The sequence below is a fragment of the Galeopterus variegatus genome, unplaced genomic scaffold (genome assembly GCF_000696425.1).
Source record: "Galeopterus variegatus unplaced genomic scaffold, G_variegatus-3.0.2 Scaffold1170, whole genome shotgun sequence".
In the NCBI taxonomy this organism is placed as follows: domain Eukaryota; kingdom Metazoa; phylum Chordata; class Mammalia; order Dermoptera; family Cynocephalidae; genus Galeopterus; species Galeopterus variegatus.
The window spans coordinates 213957-226094 of record NW_007727281.1 but is presented as its reverse complement, the minus strand read 5'-3'; the positions used below and the strand labels follow the sequence as shown (position 1 = coordinate 226094).

The window sequence follows — 12138 nt, the reverse complement described above, 5'->3', positions numbered from 1 at the left end:
ACTGAGGGTTGCGATCCATTGCCGGACATGGAAAAAGACAAAAAGGGAAAAAATAATAATAATAATAATATCTTTAGTGAGACAAGAGAAGAGTTCACATTCAGGAAATCAGGACATAGAGCAGAAAAGAAAAAAAGGGCACTTAGAAAAAGGGCGGCTGGTTAGCTCAGCTGATTAGAGCATGGTGTTGTAACACCAAGGTCAGGAATTTGGATCCCTGTACTGGCCAGCGGCCAACTGCCCCCCGCACCCCCTACGAAAAAAAGAAATTAACAAGATGGCAGAATTGAAAAAAAAATCACATTGGAAGAGAAATTCTGATAAACCTCCCAGAAAATAGAACCAAAAAACAGATGGAAAAATTAGAAAAGATAAGAATATTAGACATCAGTTCAGGAGATCCAACAGAACAAAGAAAATGGCAGGAAATCACTAATGAAATAACTCAGAAATGTTTATCTGCTCTGCGAGGTTCTAGATTGAAATGGTCCACCAAGTGCCCAACACAATGAATGAAAACTACCTACACTGAAACGCGTACCTACTCCTATTTTTATATCCAACCCTGGAGCCCTGGCTTTCTCTGGTTCCTGGGCACTTGCTCTTCAGCTCTGATTCTGAGTGCCCCTCCTACCCAGGTGGCCAAGACTAAGCAGCAGATTGAAGAACAGCGGGTGCAGGTGCAGGTGGTGGAGCGGGCCCAGCAGGTGGCAGTGCAGGAGCAGGAGATCGCCCGCCGAGAGAAGGAGCTGGAGGCCCGGGTGCGGAAGCCAGCAGAAGCTGAGCGTTACAAGCTGGAGCGCCTAGCAGAGGCAGAGAAGTAAATTTCCCTTCCTCAATCCTGTTCTGGCCCCTTTACCACCCAGGCGCCCCCAGCTGGAGAGCTGAGGCCTTTACTATCTCGACTCGTACAGAACTCAGGTTGCAAGAGCCTCTGTCTCTTCAGTACTTGGCCTTTCTCCTGGGAGCAAGGGCCCCTACTTGGCTCCTTCTTCCACTTCTCTTCTGTCTCCAGGTCCCAGCTGATTATGCAGGCAGAGGCAGATGCCGAGTCTGTGCGGGTGAGTTAGGAAGTGGTTCCTGCTGGCTTGTGGAAGGAGTGGGGGTTTCTGCTTGAGCTGGGCTTACTTGTTCTTCATTATTGCCGTCAGTCACATGACAAGTATCCCGTTCTGTCCTCAGATGCGTGGGGAAGCCGAGGCCTTTGCCATAGGGGCCCGAGCCCGAGCCGAGGCTGAGCAGATGGCCAAGAAGGCAGAAGCATTCCAGCTGTACCAGGAGGCTGCTCAGCTGGATATGCTGCTGGAGAAGCTGCCCCAGGTCTGGGGGTTGTGTGTGGGCACCAGGAGGGGAGGAACCAGAACCAGGGACTGAGAGGCAGGGTGTGAAATAAGGGACTTCCTGGCTAGGGGATCGTAAATTAGGGGTTGGAATTATGAGCCTGTGACCAAGTGAGGAACAAGGATGAGTAGAACAAGGGTCTTAAAATCCAGGCTGTTTTTTTTATGCGGGGTGTGGTCAGATCATGGGTACTGAGTGGGCGTCTCTCACCTACCAGGTGGCAGAGGAGATCAGTGGTCCTTTGACCTCGGCCAAAAAGATCACACTGGTGTCCAGTGGAAGTGGGACCATGGGGGCAGCCAAAGTGACTGGGGAAGTACTGGATATCCTAAGCCGCCTGCCAGAGAGTGTGGAGAGACTCACGGGTGTCAGCATCTCCCAGGTGAGGGGCTCTGGGGTGGAGGCCACGGAGCAGAATTGCTGGGTTCCTATTATGTGGCTGGCACATAGTAAGCATTGTGAGTGTTAAATAAAAAAAACACACATCAACAAAAGCATTGGGTCATACCAATGATCTGCATCAAGCTGGGTTCCCTGGAGCCTCCTTGAGGCCTGTGAAGACTGGGAGTTGAGATTGCTGTGCGAGCAAAGCTCTGGGCCTCTCTACCCTCTCTCCAGTGATTTATGATACATGGATCCTGATGACTTTGCTTGGGGCACCAGCAAGAAGACTCGTGGACGTGCATGTCCTCCCTGCAGTCCATTCATCCAAATAGGGGCCTGGGAGAGCAGGGTGCCTAGTTCCCAAGTGTCATCCACTGTTGTCTTCTTGCCAGGTTAACCACAAGCCTTTGCGAACAGCCTAAGCCTCAGCCCTCACTGATGCCCAGCCTCATGACTCCTGTTGCCTGAATGGTCCCTGTTGCATGTACCCAAGCTGGCCTCCCTGAGCATGCCTCCGACAGTGGGGTTCCACTCATCTCTCCTTGCCAAATAGCCCGTGCCTTGCCTTGGAGGGGGTTGCTCCCCTCCCCAGCTCTACATTGCTGTGACTGCCAGTGCCCCAGGGGTTCCATGTCAGCTTCCTGACACCACTCTACCCCATCCTGACTTATTTAACTTCCTAATTAAATGGGACTGCCTGAGCCTGTTGTCTAGAATTCTTTTCTGACCACGACTAAGGGATGGTCCAGAGGTTGTCAACTTTACTTGCCAAATAAGTTGTAAGTACTGATACTTATGAACAATGAACTTAATAAAACCAATTCAAAATGAATGCTAGAATGTAGCTTACTCCCTTGCATTCTATAGTTTTGGTTTTTTTTGTCTTTTTCGTGACCAGTAAGGGGATCACAACCCTTGGCTTGGTGTCGCCTGCACCACGCTCAGCCAGTGAGCGCACCAGCCATCCCTATATAGGATCTGAACCCGTGGCGGGAGCGCCGCTGGGCTCCCAGCGCCGCACTCTGCGCCACGGGGCCGGCCCCTATAGGCTTTTTTTTTGAGGGGGGTGGCTGGCGGGTATGGGGAACCTAAACTTTGATGTTGGTGTTATCAACACCATGCTTTCCTAAAAGTTGGTTAAGTCAGAAAAGCATGCTAAAGTAGAAGGAACATTGAGAATTCCATTAGATCCTAGAAATACTAAGAATGTGGCCAAGGTTAATAAATAGTACAATAAGTAGGGTAGCTTGGACTTATCTTGTACTCCAAGGGAAGAATGAGGTATTAGAGGAACACTACATTATTTTAATAGACAATGAGGTGGGATTCCCACTAGTCATCTTTGACTTAAAAAGCCCACAGGCTCACAGGAAAAGGCCATAGGCACCCATAACCCAAGAGTCCTGGACAGGCTGTACACTGGAAATGGTGTAGTGGCTTTCAGTTGTGCATTCATGTCAGTCCTCTCGAGCACTGTGAAAACAAGACTCCTGGGGTCCAATCAGTTTCTGGTTCCATACATCTGGATGGGACTGAAAACTTGCATTTTTACGGTCCCAGGGAATGCTGTTTCTGCTGGTCTGGGAAACAATTACACACTATTTGACATTCACCACAGTTAACACTTTCCATCCTTAGGTCCTATATCTGAGCCTGTGCCTATCTGAGTTATTAATACTGACTGGTTCTGGTGAGGTGGGGTTTGGGAACCAGGGATTAAGCTAGGAAAAGGGTCAATGAAATATGATATTCTCATCAGTTTAGGGAGAGCAGAGTATAACTAAACTCAGGCTCCATGCCTCCACCGGCAATCCTTCCCTAAAAAAGTACACATCTTGCAACCTTTTTTCAGTTCTCGTTTATTTTTGGCTCTTGGGGCAGTCAACTTTTCAATATGAAAAAAAGCAAGTTAAACATAAAATAGAAATCTGAAGTGTAGGATAGAACAAAACCAAGTGTGGGGGGGAAAGGCAATAGCAAAAGGAAGAGATGAAATGTTGCAAAAAAGATGGAGGGCATTCTGTCCTCTCCTCTGGGGAATGACTCATTTAGGAGGCTGTGTGCACCTTTCTACATCTGTCAGGGACTTTCTTCCTTCTTTGGGAGTAAGAAAAGGGGATGAGGAGGGCATTTCTGGAGGCTTAGGGACCTAAGCTGGTCTCTTCCCCTCTTGATCTCCTTCTCTGATCAGGGGAAAGGAAGTGATCCAAAGTGAGGGAGGTATAAAGTGGGAGATGGAAGAATCCCAGTTGGCAGAGTGGGGCAGACCCCTCCAAAGGAAAGAGCTCAGGACAGAGCCTGAAGGGAAACTGAAATGGAGATAATACTGTTAATACCTCCCCTGAAGATGAGAGATGGAGCACGGAAATACCTGGAAATTATGACTTAATAGCTGGGATTGCCCTCTCCAAAACTGTTCTAGAATACAAAGTCCCATCCCCTTCCTTGCAGTGATCTCTATCTGCTATCTTCTACCTCCTTTCCTCCTGCTACTATTTGGGCTTAGGATGGTGGCCATTTTCTGGCTTTTCTGCTACCAGTTGGCTCTAAATGGAATCTGGATGAGACCCAGCTTCTTGAAAAATTATTCTGAAAACAGAAGGAAATATTAACTGGACAGATGGGAGGAGTGGGGGCACCAAAAGGAAATGCAGGATTACCCAGAATGGCAGAAATCTAGGTTTCCCAGAGTGGAAAGAGAAAGGAGACATTCAACAAACAAACATTTATTGAGCGCCTATTATATGACAGGCACTGCGCTAGACCCCTCCCCCCGAAAGAAAAAACAAGATGGAGGCAGCAAACACAAATTGTGATGGATAAGAAAGGGGCAGTTAAGGAAGAAGGCTGAGGGAACTGAGAAGCCTGAGGTGATGGGGGGCTCTGCCTTAGGCCTCCTCTTCGGCCTCCTCACCGAAATCCTCCTCCTCTTCTGCGGTGGCATCCTGGTACTGCTGATACTCAGAGACGAGATCATTCATGTTGCTCTCAGCCTCAGTGAACTCCATCTCGTCCATGCCCTCACCTGTGTACCAGTGGAGGAAGGCCTTCCGGCGGAACATGGCAGTGAACTGCTCTGAGATACGCTTGAAGAGCTCCTGGATGGCTGTGCTGTTGCCAATGAAAGTGACCGCCATCTTGAGGCCACGAGGTGGGATGTCGCAGACAGCCGTCTTGACATTGTTGGGGATCCATTCCACGAAGTAGCTGCTATTCTTGTTTTGCACATTGAGCATCTGCTCATCTACCTCCTTCATGGACATCCGTCCACGGAAGACAGCAGCCACGGTGAGGTACCGACCGTGGCGGGGGTCACAGGCAGCCATCATGTTCTTGGCATCGAAGACCTGCTGGGTAAGTTCGGGCACAGTGAGGGCCCGATACTGCTGACTTCCACGGCTGGTGAGAGGGGCAAAGCCAGGCATAAAGAAGTGGAGACGTGGGAAGGGCACCATGTTGACTGCCAGCTTGCGGAGGTCAGCATTGAGCTGGCCAGGGAAGCGGAGGCAGGTGGTGACACCACTCATGGTGGCTGAGACGAGGTGGTTAAGGTCTCCATAGGTTGGTGTGGTCAGCTTGAGGGTACGGAAGCAGATGTCGTAGAGCGCCTCGTTGTCAATGCAATAGGTCTCATCAGTGTTCTCTACCAACTGATGGACAGAGAGGGTGGCATTGTAGGGCTCAACCACAGTGTCGGACACTTTGGGTGAGGGCACCACACTGAAGGTGTTCATGATGCGGTCAGGATACTCTTCACGGATCTTGCTGATGAGCAGGGTGCCCATTCCAGAGCCTGTGCCACCACCCAGTGAGTGGGTCAGCTGGAAGCCCTGCAGGCAGTCACAGCTCTCGGCCTCCTTCCGCACCACATCCAGGACCGAGTCAACCAGCTCGGCACCCTCTGTATAGTGGCCCTTGGCCCAGTTGTTGCCTGCCCCAGACTGACCTAGAATGGGATCAGGAAAAACACTTGATTAGTAAGGTGTGGAAGATACACGACTTTCTCATCTTTCAACTTTTAAAATAATTTCCTTAGATGAATCTGCTTTCTCCTTCACCTGTGATATACCCCCCACCCCCCAACAATTTACCAATTAGGGCAATCACTGTGTCTGCCCTCTGTGACATATTTCAGAACACAGCCCTGCATAAGCTCTCCAGTACAACAATCACCTCGTAACTCTTCCTCGTAACATTTGCACCCAAATACAGCAAATATGATGGTATCTACTAATATCTTCCGTATAACTCACCAAAAACAAAGTTGTCTGGTCTGAAGATCTGGCCAAAAGGACCTGAGCGAACAGAGTCCATGGTCCCAGGTTCTAGATCCACCAAGATAGCTCGGGGAACATATTTGCCACCTACAGGGAATAAAGTAGAGATGTGAGAGCTTGCAGAGAAGGAGGTAAATGAGGTTGGAAGACAGCCAGAGACCCAAACTTGTCACTTCAGGCCCAGCCACTAGGTGGCAGTAGAGACAATCCTTGACACTGATGAAAAGGGAAAGGATGAATTAATCCAAAATAGATTAAGGGGCCCCAGACCCCCAAGGATGGAAAGAGACCCCCAAGTGGGAGAAAGGAAATGGGACCTGAGATTCCCGGGCTCCTGCCTCACCTGTGGCTTCATTGTAGTACACGGAGATACGGTCCAGCTGCAGGTCGCTGTCTCCGTGGTAGGTACCGGTGGGGTCGATGCCGTGTTCATCACTGATCACCTCCCAGAACTGCCGGACAGAAATGAGACCTCAACAGCTCATATCCCAGCCAACCACGCCTCCCGCTCCCATTTTAGTTCTAGGTACGCTAGTGGTAGGCCCTGCTGTAGGGCTGACAACCCCTGTGTCTGCCTCCTACACCCTTCGGCTGAACACTCGCACACCCAGGAGAGATGCTTGGGATATAAAACGATGTGCAGCTGGGAAAGCCCGGCGTTCCCAAGCACCAGGGTGGGTGGAAGGAGGTCCACCTTATTTGGATAAGCGCCCCTCCCCGCTCTTCATACTGGGCACCGCCCCTCCACGTCGGCACAAAGACCGGGGTCTGAGAAACGAGCTGCGGCTGCTGCTGCTGCAGTCGACCACCCCCGCCCTCCACGTGACTGCGGCGCACGCGCACGTCGAGTCGCCGACAAAGGGAGGTGTTACGCGTGGGCGGGGCCAAGGGCACAAATTCCGCGCGCGAGGAGCAGGGCTCTGCTCGAACTAGCGCGCCCCCGCTGGCCGGCTGGGCCGCATTGTCCACGCGCGCCAGGGGCTCCAGCCCCGCCCCCACAGGGTCCCGCCCTTCTGCTACAACGTAGCAGCCGCACTTCCTCCCCGCCCCCCACCGCTACACTGTAACCGCGCGCGCAAAAAAAAAAAAAAATCCCCCTGGCCTCGGAATTTTATTTCTTCGCTAGCCTTTTACCTCCTTGCTTTAAGTATTTTCTTACTCACACCACTTAGTCCTGAAGGACCCATTAATGAAAAGCACACTCCCCCTTTTCTCTTGCTCTTTCTCCAAATGTGTTCACGCCCTAAGAAGGTCTCTCTTAGAGGCAATGGAAGGAGGTAAAATTAACCTCGTACATACGAGTATTATTAGCCTTTCATCCACGAAAAACTACGGGACCACCGCCCCTCGAGGATCGCAGGCGCGCTGGGTCTCTGATCTTTTGTGAAGGGTAACGCGCAATGCAGCCCACCCTGGCGCATCGCGTCCCCCACCTTTGCAGAGCTCTCTGCAGCTGCCCGCCCAGTCTTGCCCCTTCCCCCTCCGGTTTTGCCCTAGAACCCCCGCCAAACGGGGGGTCGGGACGCACATGGGCAAAACCGCGCCTCGCTTTGTCTCGGACCGTTTCCGCATCTCTCTCCTTCACCGGTCCTCAGACCGTTAGAAGATCCCCTTTAAGTAAAATCTTACAAATCCTCGGTCTTCAGCCCCCAAACCCAAAGGATCCTTTTAATAGCTACCCAAAACGTGCCTTCCATGAAAAATACCGTTTTTCAAAAACGAATTCTAGCCTCAAATGTAAAAAACTTTTGGGAGGGCAAAGCTTGATTAAGGACGAGGAATGCAAATGCCCCACAACCATTCTCCACAACTTATCTGGATTTTTCCTTCTAAAAAGAAATATAGTTAAAAGAGGTTTAAAATTCTTACCTTGGCACCGATCTGGTTGCCACACTGACCAGCCTGGATGTGCACGATTTCCCTCATGGCTAAAATTTATTTTAATGTTGTTGCTCGCCTCAGGGTATGTACGGGGCAAGAAAATATGTAATTTCTTTTTTCTCTGCTGGTCGCACGCTGAAAGGTTGGAACTTGCCCCAGAGGCTGGAGCAGCGAGGTCCGAACGCGGAGGCAGGAAGGTTCTGAGAGGGAGAAAGGAGAAGGGAGGGGAGGGAGGGAAGGCGGGCAGGGCGGGGCGCGCGTGCGCCGGTGCTGGGAGGCGGGAGAACGCGCCCCGCGCCGCGGTCGGGAGACAAAGCCTCATCCAACCTGGCCCTGATTAGTCGGTGCGGGTCATGTAGCGGACGTCCATTGGTCTCTGCGCCAGTGGACGAGCGCAGTTCTCTCTGGGAGTTGTAGTCCTCTATTGTTGTCCACGCTGCACAATGAAGCGAGGAATGGGTGGGTACCGGGTTTTGTTTTCTGGTTTTTGTGGGGTTTTTTTCTTTTCTTTTTTAAATGAAAAATGAACCTGCACAATATTCCTTTCCTCTATGCCTGAGGTTTTTTTGGTAAAAAAAGGGAGTTTTCGGGATACAGGAATTGCGAAGTCTGGGGTGCCAGAAGTTGGAAGATGGGGTAGGCACGCCCTGAAAACTCCCCGCTGCGATAGTTGTCGGGCAGACAGGATTGATTAGCTCAGCGAAAACTGGGGAGATGTGCTGCATCCCGCTAGGCTACCTAACATCTGGTTCTTTGGTGATACAAGGCCTGAACTTCAGTAAGCTGCTGCTCCCCCAGATACCTCAGGAGGGGATTGTCCTGCTATGTTCCAGTAATAATGTTTCGAAAGAGTAACAAAATTGCAGCAATGGATTTTTAGGATAGAGATGTTGTCTGGAGGGTATGTTCAAAGAATAAATTGAATAGTTTAGAGAAACTGGGATCTGGGATTTGTGAAACCAGAAGTCTTGGTCCATGTAGGGGATTTGGGCTTTGGGGCAGAGTTTGAAGACATCTTGGCCTTCTTGTCGAACAGGGAACTATGGGGTGAGATGCTGATAGAATTTCATTGTCTTTCCAGCGTGCCTCTCTAGACACCTTGATGAAGTCAGTGGTTTTTCAATTTACTGATTTCACTGACCAAGTGGCGGCCATTGCAACACTCCACGAGCCCCAGGATTGAAAAGGGGGTGAAAGGGGTAATTCATGGGGGAAAATTTTATGGACTCAAGTTACAGCCCATCTGCTTTGTCCCAGAGATTCACTCATTTGATAGTTACTAAGTGTCCACCAAATCGGGACTAGGGATACAAAAATGATTAAGAACTAACTCCCTGGCCTCCAGGATCTTGCATTTTGGCAAGAAGTGTATACCACGAGTATGGTAAACACTGTAAGAGAGGAGATGTGATATGAAGGTCGTTGTCAATTCACATTTGATCAACACATTTATTGCTAAGTTACCTTCTAGGGACATCGTTGTGCAAGACCCCTCTATCCACTTAAAATATGTTATATGTTTTAGGGCACAATCACAATGAAAGCAGTTTGGGAGAGTGCGGCGCTGGGAGTGCACAGTGAAAGCAGTTGTTTTGTGGTAGTGGAAAGAGCTCAGAATTTAAAATTAGAGGACTTGTTTCAATTTGTCTCTACGTTACATTAACTGTAGGAATCTAGGCAAGTCATTTAACTTTGCAGAGTTTCAAATTCCTCGTTTGTAAAGTCTACTTCTGCCTATTTAATTATTGCGGACAGAATTGAGATAATGAACGCAAAAGAACTTCCTTAATTGGGCTGGCCTGTGGCTCACTTGGGAGAGTGTGGTGCTGATAACACCAAGGCCAAGGGTTCGGATCCCATGTAAGGATGGCCGGTTAGCTCACTGGGTGAGCGTGGTGCTGACAACACCAAGTCAAGGGTGAAGATCCCCTTACCGGTCATCTTTATATGGGGGGGGGGGGGAAGAACTTCCTTAATTATACGAGTATACATGTCAAACTGTTACTATTCTCTTCATGACTTCTTATGATATAATGAAATAAATCATTTTATCATCCTTCCCTCGCCCCTTGAAAGTTGAAAACAGCCTTTAGTATGGTTAGCAAAACAGTTTTTCTCTGTTCGCCTAAGGATCTTTGCTTTAGGATCTTGCATTTAGGAAAATGACCTCAAAATGTCCGTCGGGGACATTCCCAGAAAGAAATGACATGACTTCTATTATACAAGCCAAATCAAAAGGAAATGAAATTCCATTGCAGTGAGGAGTCCTCAAGCGCCACGCCTACGGGCTGTTTTCCAAACTGCAGCCTACAGCCACGACTGCAACGCGCAACCCATCTTCATTTCTCATGAGTCAGCGGACACCATGCCTGGGAGGACTGAGGAAAGGCGCTCTGGCCGCACCAGACGCATCGGACGACATCTATGGTACAGCCCCTCTATCCGCTGCGGGCAGCTGGCGCCAGACTCTCTGGTCGTGGTTTGGAAATCTGCGCGGGAAGCGGATGGTGGGCGGTGAAGCGGTGGTGGGGGGGTTGTCCCTTGGAGCTGCCCAATCGAGGTGCGCTATTCTGTGGGCGCACAGAGGCCTGCGATTAGTCTCACTTCACTGATCTTTGTCTCCCCAGGAAAGCCTCCCAATTTGGTCTGCAAGGGGCGGGGCTTCGGTAAGCCTCGTGCTGGGGGGTTTCATCAATCAGCGTGCAGCAGGGCTGTGAAAGACACCGGCAGGAGCCAGTCAGCGGATCGGCTTCCTTCCTGCTCGCGCACTCGCGCCACCCGAGTCGCGGCCGTTACGGGTGGCGCGCGCGGGGCCTCAAAGTAGGTGAGTTCTGGGGACCTCGCCCATGGCTCCCTGGGTGCCATCTTGATTCCCGCAGAGGGCGGAGGGGCATGCCTTGGGTGCCACCCCGACGAGGTGACTTGGAAGTTTGCATCTCGGATTGTCATACTCACCCTTACCTGGCACCCTGCCCCGAGTTTAGGTATGAAGACATAGGGAGACGTTGGACCACAAGGGAACCCACTGGGGTGGGGATCATAGACGGTGACCCTTTGAATTGGAGCCACGGGTCATGGGCACCCGCTGAGTTGGCCAATCATAAGGACGAAATTAACACTTTCTCCATGGCGGCGCCCTGCTTTTCTTACCTGTCGACAGTTTCCCTCTAGGGTGGCATCTTTCTAGGTGAATTCCACCCATGCTATTTTGAGTCTCCATCTTTTTCTGTTTGTTCTTTCATCAATAGGCTCGGTGATGTAGCCTCCACGAGGGCAAGATTCATTATGTTTGGTTCACGGAGTATCCCAGATATCTCAAACAGTACCAGGTGCTCCATAACCACCTTTGAATGAATATGACGGGCCCTACGGGAAATAGACACAGTTTCGCTGGTCCAGCCCTGGAGACAGGGTGTGAAGGCAGAAATGGAAAGTAATGGTTACAGTATGGTGAGAAGTGTTAGAGTAGACACAAGTCCATTGACCGCTGTGGAACGCGCAGAATAACGCCAGGAACATCAGAAAGCAGGGAAGACTCCAGGAAACGCTTTGCTGAGAAAGTGACATTTGAATTGAATCTCCGAGAATGGATGGGTAGGAGTTAGACCAGAAGACTAGGAGGGAAGGGCCAAGGAACTGGTTAAAGATAAGGAGATATGGGGGAAAACAGGGACAATGTGTTCAGAGCTTAGGGAGGAGGTCCCTGTGGCAGAATCATAAGTTTTAGAGGGGAGGCATCATGCATTAAGGACATGAGGAGAGGAGGTTCAGATCATGGAAGGTCTTGCTAAGGAGTTTAGATCTTATTTTATGCTGTGGGCATGGAAAGCCATTAGAGAAGAGACATTATCTGGGTGATCTTGGGCAAGTTCCTTAACCCATCTATGTTGTAGTTTTTTTAATCTGAAAAAGTGGAAGATAATAAAACCAACTTTACAGGGTTCTTTTGAAGATTAAATGATTCAGTCAATATAAAGTAATTAGAACAGTGCTCGACACATAGGAAGGTTATATATGCGTCATAATAATGATTCTTTGCAGTTTAGCCTGATAACACTGAAGTGGTCTGGTAAAGTGTAAAAAGCATGGGCTTTGCAACCAGAAGCACATTTATTCCTATCTATCCTCTTACCTACTATCTTATCCTTAGGAAGTTATTTAATATTTTTAGCGTTAGCTTCATAAATGCCTGCCACATGGCTACTGTGCCTGAAACATAATGCCAAATGCATGCTTAGCCTGTGTTAGCAAAATA

General features: G+C 49.8%; 2 protein-coding genes across 5 annotated transcripts in view; one reads left to right on the top strand and one right to left on the bottom strand.

Annotated features, from left to right (window-relative positions):
• FLOT1 (flotillin 1) overlaps window positions 1-2562 on the top strand; it is a 12649-nt gene extending 10087 nt beyond the window's left edge. For 3 of the 4 annotated variants that reach the window (XM_008575326.1, XM_008575324.1, XM_008575323.1), the window contains 3 exons: window positions 1183-1320; window positions 1559-1723; window positions 2118-2562. In XM_008575326.1, the coding sequence (XP_008573548.1) occupies window positions 1183-1320; window positions 1559-1723; window positions 2118-2147 (333 nt within the window). In that variant the 3' untranslated portion in view covers window positions 2148-2562. Of the gene's footprint in view, window positions 1-1015; window positions 1062-1182; window positions 1321-1558; window positions 1724-2117 lie in introns of all 4 variants that reach the window. The other variant, XM_008575327.1, reaches the window with a different exon arrangement.
• Window positions 2563-3567: 1005 nt separating this feature from the next.
• TUBB (tubulin, beta class I) lies at window positions 3568-8241 on the bottom strand. The gene is made up of 4 exons (XM_008575322.1): window positions 7872-8241; window positions 6346-6454; window positions 5979-6089; window positions 3568-5671 (listed from the first exon to the last, which is right to left on the bottom strand). Exons 1-4 carry the CDS (start codon window positions 7926-7928, stop codon window positions 4614-4616), a joined length of 1335 nt encoding a protein of 444 aa, XP_008573544.1. The 5' UTR covers window positions 7929-8241; the 3' UTR covers window positions 3568-4613.
• Window positions 8242-12138: the final 3897 nt, after the last annotated feature.